The 14287-nt window shown below is 37.7% G+C and overlaps 1 protein-coding gene across 1 annotated transcript in view; it reads left to right on the top strand.

The window, feature by feature from the left end:
* LOC142832304 (leucine zipper protein 2-like) overlaps positions 1-14287 on the top strand; it is a 385340-nt gene that overhangs the window by 318960 nt on the left and 52093 nt on the right. The window contains exon 7 of the mRNA XM_075942703.1: positions 1624-1686. Within this exon, the coding sequence (XP_075798818.1) occupies positions 1624-1686 (63 nt within the window). The remainder of the gene's footprint in view (positions 1-1623; positions 1687-14287) is intronic.

Raw genomic sequence — 14287 nt, 5'->3', positions numbered from 1 at the left:
TAAAATAAAATGAAAAATTCAAATAGTTGGCTTTGTTACCAAATTCTTTTTTAAGAAATACTTATAATTTAATTAAAATATAAATATATCATTCCCCCTGTCTCTTATTCTTTCCATGCTCCTAATCCCTGCTCCCTCTCAAATTCACAGGCTATGTGTTTTGATCCTTACTGTTACATATACATATAAAAATATATAAATACATTCTGTTGGGTTTGTTTAGTGTTGCCTGCATATGTATGTTTCTAGGGCTGACCAGTTGGTATCTGGGAGTTCATCCCTGGGGAAGACTAATTCTCCTCTCCATCCTAGAATCTGGTCTTGCTTGGTTTTGAAAGGCTTAATGAATGCTATCACAGTTGCTGTGAGTCCATAAGTAGAGATGTCCTAGACTGCTTCAAGAATTCTCACATAATTTCAGATCATACAGTGTGCTCTTCTTCACATTATCTGACTTTGTAATATGGGCCAAAAAAGGGAGCACCTACCACTCTTCATTATGTTTTAAATATTTGCCCCTTACCATGTGTATATGTGCACATGTGTGTATGTATATGCCCATTTAGATGTTTCCCCCCAATGAAGTAAGAGGATCTATTATTTCAAGAGTAAGAATGCAGTGAGCTGAAGTGTCTTTTCTAAAAGATTCAGAAGACAGTCTCCTTCTCCAACTTACAGATAAATTATAAGGATGCAGGTAAAGGTGAATGTCACTGGGAACAACTGAGTTTGTTAAATATTTTTATATTTATAAGGAACTTGGTATAAAACGTGGTCTTCTGTAGCCCTGTTCACCCTTGACTAATGGAATTTTCCTGGCATTCTATCTGTTTGTTTGCTAGTGTCTGTTGAAAATACAATGAATTAAATCTTTCCATGCATTTACACCCATGTACCTTAAAAAGCAATTCAGTAAAAACAAAGATAACAGCATCCATACACATGCCTTTGTGTTGTAGGAGGTTGCTTGTTCATTTCCTGGCTAACCAGACTCCAGAAATAATCACACAGTAACAATATTATTTGCAATACTGTTTGGTCTATAGCTTAAGCATATTTCTGGCTAACCCCTATCTTAAATTAACCCATCTCCACTAATCTGTGTATCGCCACAACGCTGTGGCTTACCCGGCAAGGTTTTGTACGTCTGTCTCCAGCTGGGCTACATGACTTCTCTCTAACTCTGTCCTGCTTTCTCCCAGAATTCACTTTAGTTTTTCCCTTCTTAGCCCTACTCTACTCTATCAGGCCAAGCCAGTTTCTTTATTAACCAGTGGTATTCACACCACATCACCTTTGGCTCTTAAAATTAGATTTTTTTTATCATGCCTTATTACAGATATTTTCCATGTTTGTGTGTAGAGTAGAAGACAGGAAGTTATTTAAATAACACCTTTGTAAACATATGATTTTTTTAAACAGAATGAAATCTTGCTTCCTGGCCCAGATGTCTACGTGTCTGATGTCAAAGCTAAATTTAGTCTTCTCTGTTGATTGTCCAAATTATAGGCTTCTGCTTGACTAGGCTAAAGGGTTTACTCCTGTGCGGTGTGGAAAATTTAAATCTTCAAGATCGAAAATAAAAGTTAGCATAGGCACTAATGCATATCTCTGCTTTTACAGTCGGAAAAAATCCAAGCCCAACTGAAGGAGCTCCATTATGGGAAGAAAGATTTGTTATTTAAGGTAAGCATCTTGGCCGCTTTTCCTCCTAATTGTCTGTCCAACATCTAACATTCTCAAAATAGGACTTTGGCTAATTGAAATTTCTTGGACATTCTAATGAAGAATTGCTCTTGGCTGAGTTGGGGTTCCCTCTGTTTTCCTACCTCTTAATGAAAGCATATAAGTAAATCACTAGGCCCTTTTGTTGTCCAAGGTAGATTTCGTTCTAATGTATTTAAAGCTCCTCTTCCTACATTTTAGCAGGTTTGCTTTGATATATGTTCAGAGACTAGAGGGATAGATTGAGGAAGTTTTTGCACGTACAGTTGACCTTGCAATCTTTACAGAAGTTTACTGACATTCAGTCATGGGTCTGTCTGATCAAAACCTGAATTTCAGAAATCTGTACCCACTGAGAAAATGTGAAGAGAGGAATCCTTATGGATTCACGGTTCTGAATTCCTGGACTTTAGGAGCATTTTCTTCTGTCACAGGAGGTTTTGCAGAAATGACAAAATTAAAGACCTTTAAAGGGAAAGATTAGCAAAGATTTAAATATTTGGATCTTTTTATCAATGAAGCAAGAATGTCAAAATGTCAAGAAAGGAGTGTATGTGGTCATAGAAATTGCAGAATAAAGGATAAGGGGCATATCCCCCAGCTTCCTTGATTTAAACCTGTAGGCAAACCATCAGCCCATTCCCAAATAACCACATGGAGATTTTTCAGTAATTATAAAAGCTCAGCCAATAAATTAAAATTGCTCCTAACAAGCTCCTACAATTTATATTAACCCATTTTTATCAATCTATGTGCTGCCCCTGACTCCTGTCATTTACCTGTCCTCTTGAGTGCCTTGTTCCCTCTCCACTGCCCTTATTAATCCCAAAGAGCTCTCTCCCTGTCCAAAAGTGTCATCTAACTTCTTCCTGCCTAGCTACTGGCCATTTAGTTCTTTATTAAACCAATGTAAGCAACACATCTTCACAGTGTGCAGAAAGATTGTTCCACAGCATATACCCAATGCATTAATTTCAGATTTGTCATCTTGAAAACTATAGAACATTCTGTGTTGTGTAACTAAGTTCATGAGAATTCCTTACAGCCCAGGAACATTCTCACCCAGAAACAGAAAGTAAAGGTCCTTGACTTGTATTCTTTTTCAATCTACTTTTTCTTCTGGAGTACTGAGATAACTGTTTAGGCTTCTATAAATAGGTGTAATAATATTCAGTAAAATAAGATTAAATTATATATAATATTTACTTTTCAACACATTTCCACTGTAATAATCACCAAAAGTGAAAAAAATGGTTTACTAAATTTTAAGGTATAACTATTTTAGTAAATGTGGGAGTGAAGTGATTTTTACTGGAAACAATGAGAGATGACAGAGTGGTGTGCCGTATTTGCTCTTGGCTTTAGAATCAGAGGGAATGTCCTGATTTTGCCAACAGGTATTTGCACATAACATATAATTCTGTCAAGTCTTGACAAATGCTCTTCCTGCCTTTGCTTTGGTGACCTTTAATCCACAGTCTCCAAAGCCCTAAGAAAACACCTGGAACTGTCAGACATGAAGGCCCAAATACCTGGGGAAAATTGTCATTGTTTAGGAGTAATTTTAGTAGAGAATGAACAACGATGTGTTAATTGGATTGAATAAAGAACAAGATAGCATAACTGCGTAAAGAGAGACTCCGAAGGACTTGTCTGTGCCATCACCTCTGAGCATTTCTGGCATTCCTCCCTGCTGAGGGAGACTTGGCCTGTCACCTCTGGAATGTTGTATCTATGACCTGCAATTAGCCATTGGAGATCCGAGTATGCCCTTACAGGCTAGCCTTTCAGAAGAACCACAGAAGAAGGCATGGTTTTCCTGGTCAGTGTCATGGATGCATTTAGGAAGAACTAGTTTCTGTGACTCACTGTGGGGAAGAGAAGACTGGAGAAGTTCACATAGCTAATGTCTGAGACTCATCCAGCACTGTGCAGTTGAAAGCAGTCAACACTCTAAGGTGACCAGTTTATTATTAAGTATTTTGAAAGATAAGATGTTTTTGTGTGTAGAAGCTTGTCTTCTTCCATTCTGAGTACCCTTGCTTGACTAGAGGGCCTTTTTATGGGGGCAAATGTGTCAAGTCATAGTGGTACTATGAGGACATATCACAATGCTGGACCTATAAGTATGCTATAAATTTCATTATGTTTGTGTTTCCCCTGTTCCACGCTGTGTCCATTGTGGACATTAATGATAACTCTATTACCCTTTCCCACTGGCTTCCCACCCATCTAGATTCAAATTTTCATTCCAAAATTTGATACAGTTTTCAAAATTCACTCCTAGATGGTATTCAAATGTCAGGCTTTATGCCATGGTGTTTCTGCAGAGCCGCCCTGTTCAGATAAGATTGGATCACTTCTGCCTCATCATTCCAGTGGTAATTGGAGGCCATTGTAATGCATTATAAAAATTAGACCTGTGAAACCTATAATATATCTGAGTGTTAGAGAAGCCAGTCAAAATAAAGACAGGGATGCTGATAGCGCCCTGCCCTTTGAATCTGGGAGGTGAGTTGAGCTTGGGATTGCTCTTGTCCACTCCATCATGCTATGTTTATGACTTGGCCTCCCAAGCAGCCTTCTCTCTGGAAATGGCCTTTAATTTACACTACAAGAAGGTGATTCCATATTTCTATTGGTACAAATAGAGCAGTGAGTTATCATGAACCTCTTGGAGGGAAATCACTTGCATTCAGGAACTGTCTGAAGGTACTCTAGAAGCACAAATGAGATGCTATGGTGGGGGAGGATGTTCACTAAGGTTTTCTCATCCTATTTTTTCTTAGTTCACAGATGATTAAACCCATATTCCTAGTCAGACTTGTTCAGTTTGGTTTCTGAAATTGTAAACTGTAACAGCACGTTTTAGGTACATAGTTGAGCACTTTGAAGTTACTCTCCAGGAAGAGTTCATTCTTCTCAATTCTTATAGTTAACCACTCTCAAATAGCTGTCATTTCCAATTAAATAAGGAAAAATACAGTAATATCTCTATTCCAAACTTATAACTTATTACCATAAAATGAAAGAAAGAGTAATAAACATCCAAGGATTTGGCCCTCTATATAATTTTTAAGGTGCCTTGTTTACCTATCGTTCATCCTAACGGCAATGAAAGCAGATTCAAATGACAGAAGCAAACTGCTGTCCTTTGAAGACCCTTTGGCAGCAGCATTGGATGTTTGTCATGAACTGGGTGTGGTGTGTCCCTTTAAACTTAGAACTCTGGATGAGAGGCAGGCAGATCACTATCTATGACTTCCAAGACAGCCCAGGGCTGTGTACTAGGTCCCTGTCTCTGAAAACAAAGAAACAAAGCTGGATCTGCCTCTGTGAACACTTTAGATTTAGCTCTTATATCGTTTGTGCTCTTTGTTCACTTACAAGGGTGTTCCTTAACCTTTGCACAATGAAAGAGAAGATAGTTGCTGTGTAAGGTGAATGCTGTGAGTTTCCTTTAGGATGAACAAAAAGAACAGTTTTAACACTTTGGTTAAAACTAGTTTTAACCAAGAGTAGAGCAAATTCCCTAGTAAAATAATCTGAAGGTACAGTACTCTGCAGAATGGTAGCAGACAACAAAGATAACTTCAGTGTCTGAACTATGACACTCAGTTGGAAGTTAGGAATTGCAGCCACCAATACATATTTCTAAACTTTAATCCAATCTGTATGGTTTTAAAATTCACAAGTGGCATATCTTTCTACACTGCCCCAGGTATTACTACTTAACCTCCAGAATATGGAGTACAAGTCTTCCTCTGAATCAAAAGTTTCCACATTGTATGCATGATGTGATACACAGTAGCAGTAACTTTCTATATTCTGGGTAAGAGTTGGTGTTCAATCCCTGTTTCATTCAACATGAGAAGAGAACACAATACAAAAATTAATCTATGATACAGTCTAGGATGGTAGAGCATAAGCCAACTGACAGAAGAGACATACAAGTCAGACTATGATCACCAAGAGCTATAGGAATGTTACTCTATCAAGCCGCACCATCATCCAACAGATGCACACAGATGTCTGCTTGTTCTGTACACTAGTTTGATATAGCTAAAAGCATATATAACTGAAAGAAGGGAGTCCTTCCCTTTTAGCTAGATTATATACCTAGAAAGAGAGATTATGGGAAGCTGATTGTTGAATATCTATTTCTATATCAGGACCAAGTAGGTAACATCCAAACATACATACTTTAGTTATTTATGAAACTGAAATGACATTCAAAATTAAAATGCAGATTACAAGACACTTAATAATCTCTTCAAGTATCCATGAGTTGTCTTCCTGAAGAATATTTATTTACCAAAAAATTATCACCTCACTTGACTTTATTCATTTAATTTAAGAAATACATTCTATTCAGTGTCTGGGGAATATAAAATTATATTCCATGCTACACTTTCCATTTCTTCTTATGAAAACACACTGAAAATCACAAGAGAAGATGTTTGTCTGCTTCACTTTGCACACACACATACACACAACTTAGCACACAGACACATGAAAGCCCATAGAAACTTCAGGAGAGAGCCCAGCTCATGTTACATAATAACATTATTAGGAAATGAAACAACATATATTTAATAATTTTGTTTTGTACATTGGTTGCTGTATAGTGCTATAACATGTAAAGAAGAGTTGCAAAAAAACCAGACATGTATTTAATTACTTTATATGTGTGCTTGTGTGTGTATTATCAGTTTTTCTCACGTAGGACAAGTGTCCATATGTACACACACTCATACAGGTGTGTTTGTATGTGGATGCTCACAGTTTGCATCTTCCTCAGTCACTTAGAATTTTTAGTTTTTTATTACTAAAGTTAAAATGCATACATTTTAATTAACATATTAATTTAATTAAAGCACCATTTCCCTTTTTCTTTACTCTCTCCAGACCCTCCCAGGCTCTCTCCCTCCAACCTCTCCCACGTCCCCTTGATCTTAAATTAGTAGCTTTCTTTTTCATAGATTTTTTATTGTGACATGTATGTATGCATGATTACATAAAATTCAATATGCTGAGTCTTTCTTTACTATTTAGATATATGGTATCCTCCTCAATTTTATTCTTCAAAGACTTAAAGTTCTCGTCAAATAGATGCTTCACTTCCTTGGTTAGAGTTACCACAAGATATTTTATGCTATTTGTGGCTATCGTGAAAGGTGATGCTTCTCTGATTTCCCTCTCTGCTTCCTTATCCTTTGTGTATAGGAGTGCAACTGATTGTTTAGAATTGATCTTGTATCCTGCCACACTACTAAAGGTGTTTATCAGCTGTAGGAGTTCTTTGGTGGAGTTTTTGGAGTCTCTTATGTACACTATCATATCATCTGCAAATAATGAAAGTTTAACTTCTTCCTTTCCAATTCGAATCACTTTGATCCCCTTATGTTGTCTATTGCTATTGCTAGAACTTCAAGCACTATATTGAAGAGGTATGGAGAGAATGGACAGCCTTGTCATGTTCCTGATTTTAGTGGGATGGCTTTGATGTCAAGTTTGACTACCTTGCATTGGATGGCCAATGAGGGCTCACCCTAGGAGAGAATAATTCTCCTTCCCCCACCAGTTATTAGCTTCCTGCAATTCTTTGTTTAAGCACAGATCCTGAGAAAATGTCCCCATAAAACATTAGCATGTCTATTCATATTACTACTGCCCTGGCCTTGTTTGTACAACCATTTCAAGAATAGGGTCTTTCATAGCATACTTTCTGATATTCTGGATCTCACAATGTTTCTGCTCCTCTTTGATGATATTCTTCAAGCCATAGATACAAGGGCTCTGATACAGATGTAGCCACTGGGATTTGCCTCCCCTTGATCTGTTGATCTCTGCATTGTATCTGAGTGTGGTTTTCATAACAGTCTCTATTTGCTGTAAACAGAAACTCTTTGAGGAAGTGTGGCTGCTATACTTATCTGTGGGTGTAAGGATAATATTTAGAATGTATAAAGGAATTATGTTGATCTGGCAATATGGCAGTAGTAGATACTTTTCTAAGATTCATGACCTCACTAGCTAGGTTTCTAGTACCAGGCATGATTTTACTCCTGAACATGGTACAATGTAGGAAATTGATTTATCATGTATCATGCCATAAACACATTCAGCAGTATAGTCATGTATAGTATTACTGTGTACTATTACCAGTCCTTGCTATTGGCACATCCTCAGTTAGTGCAGGATTTCCCACAAAATCATCACAAGCATGCATCCATAAGTTATTCTGACATTTAGTAAGCTATGATATCACTAGGTAGCGGGAAGCTTCCAAGCCATTTCAACCTCAGAACCACATTACTGTGTAAATCATCTCATGTATTATTTTGTTATCTTTCATTGCTTTATAAATAATACCATTCAAAATTTCCACTTCCTCCCCCTCCTCCCATTTCCTTCCCACTCTCCCCTTCCTCTCCCCTCCCCCTCCAGTCCTAAGAAAGGGCAGGGTACCCTGCCCTATGGGAAGTTCAAGGCCCTCCCCGCTACATCCAGGATTAGGAAGGTGTGTATCCAAACAGATTAGTATCCCAAACATCCAGTAGAGACAAATCCCAGTGCCATTATCATTGGCTTCTCATTTGGCCCCAATTGTCAGGCACATTCAGAGGGTCCAGTTTGATCCCATACTCATTCAACCCGAGTTCAGCTGGATTTGGTGAGCTCCCATTAGATCAAGCACACTGTCTCAGTGGGTGGGCCAACCCCTCTTGGTCCTGACTTCCTTGCTAATATTGTCCCTCCTTCTGCTATTCAAATGGACCTTGGGAGCTCAGTCCAATGTTCCAATGTGGATCTCTGTCTCTATCTGCATCTGTTGCTGGACAAAGGTTCTATGATGATATTCAAGATAGTCATCAGTCTGACTATGGGACAAGGCCAGTTCAGGAACCCTCTTCTCCACTGCCCAGGTTCATAGCTGGGGACATCCCCATGGACACCTGGGAACCCCTCTAGAGCCAAGCCTCTTGCCAACCCCAAAATTAACTCCCTTAATTAAGATATCTTCTTCACTGCCCCCATATCCGTCCTTCCTCCATCTCAACCATCCCACTCCCCCAAGCTCTCCCCGACCCTCCCCTTCTCCCTTCTCTCTCCTCTCTCCCCTTCCTACACCCCACCCCACCCCTATTCTCCCAACTTTTGCGATCTTGTCTGCTTCCAATTTTCAGGAGTATCTATATATGTTTTTCTTTGGGTTCACCTTATTACTTAGCTTTGCTGGGATCGTAAACTATAGGCTCAATGTCCTTTGTTTATGGCTAGAATCCACTAATGAGTGAGTACATACCATATTTGTATTTTTGGGCCTCACTCAGGATAGTGTGGGACATCTCATTTATTATTACATTTTTGTTTCACTAATACAGCTTGATACATTTTAGTGATACTAAAGAAAACAAATATACAAAACAGATTTCCACTTTCAATTAGTTATTGGTTGTAAGAAAACATAGTTAAATGTTGTGAAAGCCCCTTTTCTGCTATTTGTGGTGTGAATGATCAGAGAAAGGGATTTGGTAATCAAGTATTTTATTAATGCCTCATAATTAGCTTCATACAAGAATCAGTTTGGATTAGACCTTGTAGACATTATGCCAACTCTGTATAGGTGCTTGACAGTGTTTAAAGAAAAGAAATGATGATGATGATGATGATGAGGATGATGATGATGATTATGGAACCAAAGGGAAAGAAAGAGTACTATCTGTATTGAAAAAGAAAGCCAATCCAAAAGATAGTAGTGGGAACTTGAATCATTAGTGTACAGTGGAAGCAAGCGCTGAAAAATGTTATGATCATAAAGAGAGTCAGAAAAGAGGTTAGAGAGAGATGCTGAAATGAAATCTGAAGAGAAAGACCTATTTAAAAACTGCCTATGGAGAGAAGAAATTTGATATTGCATGTAATTCTACTCTTTTAGATAGGGAAAAAAACAAATATCTACAGGCTTGCAGATGTGGTGATGAACCTTCTTCTCTTGTCTTTCCTTGTATATCGTTGCTGGACATTTATTGTTTGAGACCATGAGAACTATGCTAGCAACAACTTGGACTCACACTGGGGATTCCCACTCAGCAGCAGCTTCATTGGCCCTAATTTATTTTTCTTCAGTAGTTCCCAATTTCTAACTGCTATTGCAGTTTGATACAACTTTACTTATATCTTTTACTTTTGTTGGGTGTGCATATGAGTAAAGACCCCCAAGGTTGTCATCATGTGTCTTCTTCATTGCTCTATACTTTTACATATGGAGACAGGGTCTCTACTGAATCTGAAGTTTGTCAATTCTGTCTCAGTTAGCCAGTCAATTTCACCCAAGATTCTCTATCTCTGCCCCTCTAATTCTGGGATTAGTGATGACTACCATACTCACCCAGATTTTATGTGAGTTTGGGGTTCTGATGTCTGGTACTCACACTTGCACAGCAAACAATTTATCCACTAAGTATTCTCCCAGTCTCTATTTATGTCATTATAATTGATGCATAATAACTGCGTATATGTAGAGGCATGGTGGCTTGCACTAATAGAAAGCAAAAAGATGAATTTCAGAAATTTCTCTCAAACATCTTCTAAGTACAGTTATTAAGAGATAAAATATTGGAAATACTTGGAAGAACATAGAGAAAGGGGAACTCTTACACACACATGGTGGGTTTTAAATTAGTGTAGTCAATGTAACAAATAATATGGAGCTTTCTCAAAAATCTGAAATATTGGAAGCAAGACTGTTTGTTGGGGGAAGAGACTATGGGGGCAAGGGAGTGAGGGAAGGGTAGGGTAGCACAGCACAGGACAATATGCAGAAACTACGTTTCATTCTATACAGGCATGAAACTGGCCTTACGAGATTCTGCAAGGTCAAACTAAAGAAAATAAACAGAATCAAAATAAAAACAAATAAATAAAAACTTTAAGCCAGAACTTCATATTCCCAGAAACCCAACTTCTGCATTTATTCCAGGAGAAGGAGTCACTGTCCTGAAGAAGGAAGATTAAATTCTAGAGTTTATAGCGTACTAGAATCATGGTATTCCACAATAACCCATTATATATTAAAATTACACAGAAGAGAGTATCTTCAGAATAAACAGTGCAAAGGCAAGAACAGTGGCTGATCAGGGTACCATGCTAACTCGAAAGACTTTGGCATTAGGCTTGCATAAAACAAAGGAAGAGAGAAAAGACAGCTGATAGTATAGAAGCATTGTACCCATATGATAGAATAAAGCACCTCATAATCTATTATTTTCCTACTTTTTTCTAATAAGAAATTTAACAAGGATGGAAATTTTGTTGCTACTCAATGGAGTATGAAACTTTCTTCATTTAAACTAAATACTTGACTATTAAATAAAGAGAAAATAACCTGAGTAATAGGGTTATTATTCAAGGTTCTCTAGAGAAACAGAGCATAATGAATTCCAATAATTCTGTGGTATTTCACAGTATCTTATGCATATATATGTGTGTGAGTGTGTGAATGTATATGTATATAAATTTATATATGTATGTGTATGCATGTATGTATGTATGTATATGCATTTATTAGAGTGTCTTGCAGGCTGTGGTCCAGTTAGTCTAACAATGACTTTCTATTAATAGATCATTCAAGAATCCAGTAGTTGTTCAGTCCACAAAGCTGAATCTTCAGCTGGTCTTCACTATACATTGGAATCCTTCAGAAGGAGGCTCTAATGTCAATGAAGGAATGAACTTTCTAGCTGTAAGGGCAAGCAGACAGAGAGTAAGGTTTCTTCTTCTATTTACTTTATATAATAGAATGACACAAGAAATGTTGTCCCCATGTTCATCTTCATTCTTCAATAAAAATTAAAGATACCGATCTTTAGTTTTAATTAGCTGCTCTTCCCACCTCAAAAGAGTCACAGTAAAGGTGGGCCTTTCCAATTCCAATTACTAAATTAATAAAAATCCTTCACAATTGTACCCATCTGCTTGGGTTCTAGTTAATTCCAGATGTAGTCAAGTTGACAACTAAGAATACCTATCACACAGGGAGGTGTCCAGAGACATTTTTACCTGTCTTAGGTGGCTTCCAAGCTTGTATTTCACTTAGAGCTGGACCACTCTCTTCGTCATTGATCTGTAGAGGAACCAAGATAGCTCAGTGTTTAGAAACAGGGACGATCACCCTCACGTATGTAATATACTATTAGTTATGGTATGAATTTGAACACAGGTGAATTTTTATGTTCTCATCTACAAAATGACAGTAATGGTAGCCTTTCCATCAAATAGTAAGATCTGTGAGGGGCTACCAGCGCAGCGCCCATTCATTCACTTATAACCTCATAAAAGTTAGAACCCTTTTTTTACAAGCTCCTCTTCAGTTAGTTCAGACCCATCCCATTTCCAAGCACTTACAGAGATCCCAAGTGTCTGCCTGCTACTATGAATGGAGCAACCTTTTGTTTAAAAGTCTCAAACCAGACCACTTTGTACTGCTCACTTTCCCATTGCCTGCGCAGTTCTTACACAAATGCTGCTGCTTCCAAGGCTGTCCTGGAACTATCTTCAAACTCTTCATTCCTATAACATCAAACACTGGAAACAGAGTCTCACTTTCTTGTAGTTTCCGTTCCCCATCTTAGCTCTCCCTGGGACTTGTTTCCTTACCGTGCAATGTCTTCACAGATATCCTTCACTTGGCTAATTATGACAAACTTTTGAAACTGACTTTGTAGAGCTAGAGCTTTTTGTTGTTGTTTATTAAAGAGTACAGCCAGATCACGCCCAATTTTCCTGGCGGGATTATAGTAGTACTCCTACTATGTCCAACTTGTGATAGCTTTAATAATGTAAAATCTGTCCATTTAATGCACAATGCAATGTTTTCACTAGCTTCCTTGGTACGGGCAACCAAGGATGAATTAAGAGTCACTGAGCTGGATGTATATTTGGGCAGCTAAGAGGAAGAATGTGGGATGATAAGGTTTATGAATATAAATGATCATGGTAAATGACTGTACTAAGTAGCACCTGAATTGATAAATAGAAAGATGGATGGAGGAATAACAAAATACATAAAAGCAATCATTACAAGGTATTTCCCCATATACAGAAATAAATTAAATGCATAATTAATGAATTTCTTGTCAGTTCCTTGGATTAGACCAAGATCATCACGTACTCAGCCCTGATCAAGTGGATTAAAGGGAGTGCAGCTGCAGTGAAAGTCATAAAACCCCAAGCAGAACTTGACAGCAGTCTTTTTTTACAGCAGCTGCCCCACCCACCCAGGAGCTGCCCTCCTACCACAGCACAGAAGCTTAGGGGACAGAATCTGCTTGGTTTGCATATTTACTGCCCACAGGATTTTATTGGTTTATGTATTTAGAATCGACCTGAAGTGGTTGGAGTGATGCTTTCCGTTGTCTCAGTAGGTTTTCCCATTTCTGTGAAGTTCTGTAAACACCGTCACAACCAAGGCATTAGTGCATCTGCTGTGCGATTTTCTTAATCCTGACAGTTTCACAACTAAGCTTAATCAACACATAAAGTTTCCATATGAGTTCGTATTTACCTTTAACTGAATATAACAAATAATATTCAATAAACACATATCTGTGAATAACTCTGGATTTTTTTTTATTTAAATTGGCCCAGCTTATCACTTTTCAGTGGATGTATTTATTGGCTAGTGAGTTTAAAAACAAGTTTAAGGCTGATAATATGATGCCCCAACACTAGACAAAGTAGACTGATAAGAAAGATATCAACTCACTTATAATAGATTATCCATGTTATCATTATTATTTTTATCATATACTAAGAACCATGTATTCTGATCACTTTTAGAATACTGATTCTAATCTACAGTAAGATATTCTAAGTCACATTTTAATGTTAAAGGGATGTATTTGGACAGTCATTATTGGAATATTGAGTCTTCCAATCCCTTAGCTTGGGATGTCTTTCCATCTTCTGGTTTTTTATTCAATTTCTTCATTGGGTGACTTAACATTTATGTGGTAGAGGTCTTTCATTCCATCAGTGAGGTTTACTTCCACTTTATTTATTCAATACCTATTGCGGACTGGAGAGATGGCTCAGAGGCTAGAGATGGGTCAGTGGTTCAGAGCACTGCCTGTTCTTTCAAAGGTCCTGAGTTCAATTTCCAGCACATTGTTGCCCACAGCCGTCTGTAATGAGATCTGGTGCCCTCTTGAGGAAGAGATCTTGTCAGTTATCCTCATCGACTTAGACCATGAAACCTAATATGGACAAGTTCAACAGAATCACCATATATAGGCTGTCCATTGCCAGAGCATAAATTTCAATTTTTTTTTCATTTTATTGTGACTGGGATTGTTTCCCTGATTTCTTCTTCAGTCTGCCATTGTATGTAGGAAGCCTACTGATTTTTAGAGGTTAACTTTGCATCTTGTTACTTTGTATCAATATAACTATGTAAGTTTTTAATGGAGTCTTTGGGGTTTCTTATGTAAATAAGGTGATTCACATATCACCTGAAAACAGGGATACCTTTATTGATTTCCTAACCTTTTTTAAATTA

The sequence above is a fragment of the Microtus pennsylvanicus genome, chromosome 12 (assembly GCF_037038515.1).
Source record: "Microtus pennsylvanicus isolate mMicPen1 chromosome 12, mMicPen1.hap1, whole genome shotgun sequence".
Taxonomy (NCBI): Eukaryota; Metazoa; Chordata; class Mammalia; order Rodentia; family Cricetidae; genus Microtus; species Microtus pennsylvanicus.
This window is presented reverse-complemented; position numbering and strand designations above follow the sequence as displayed.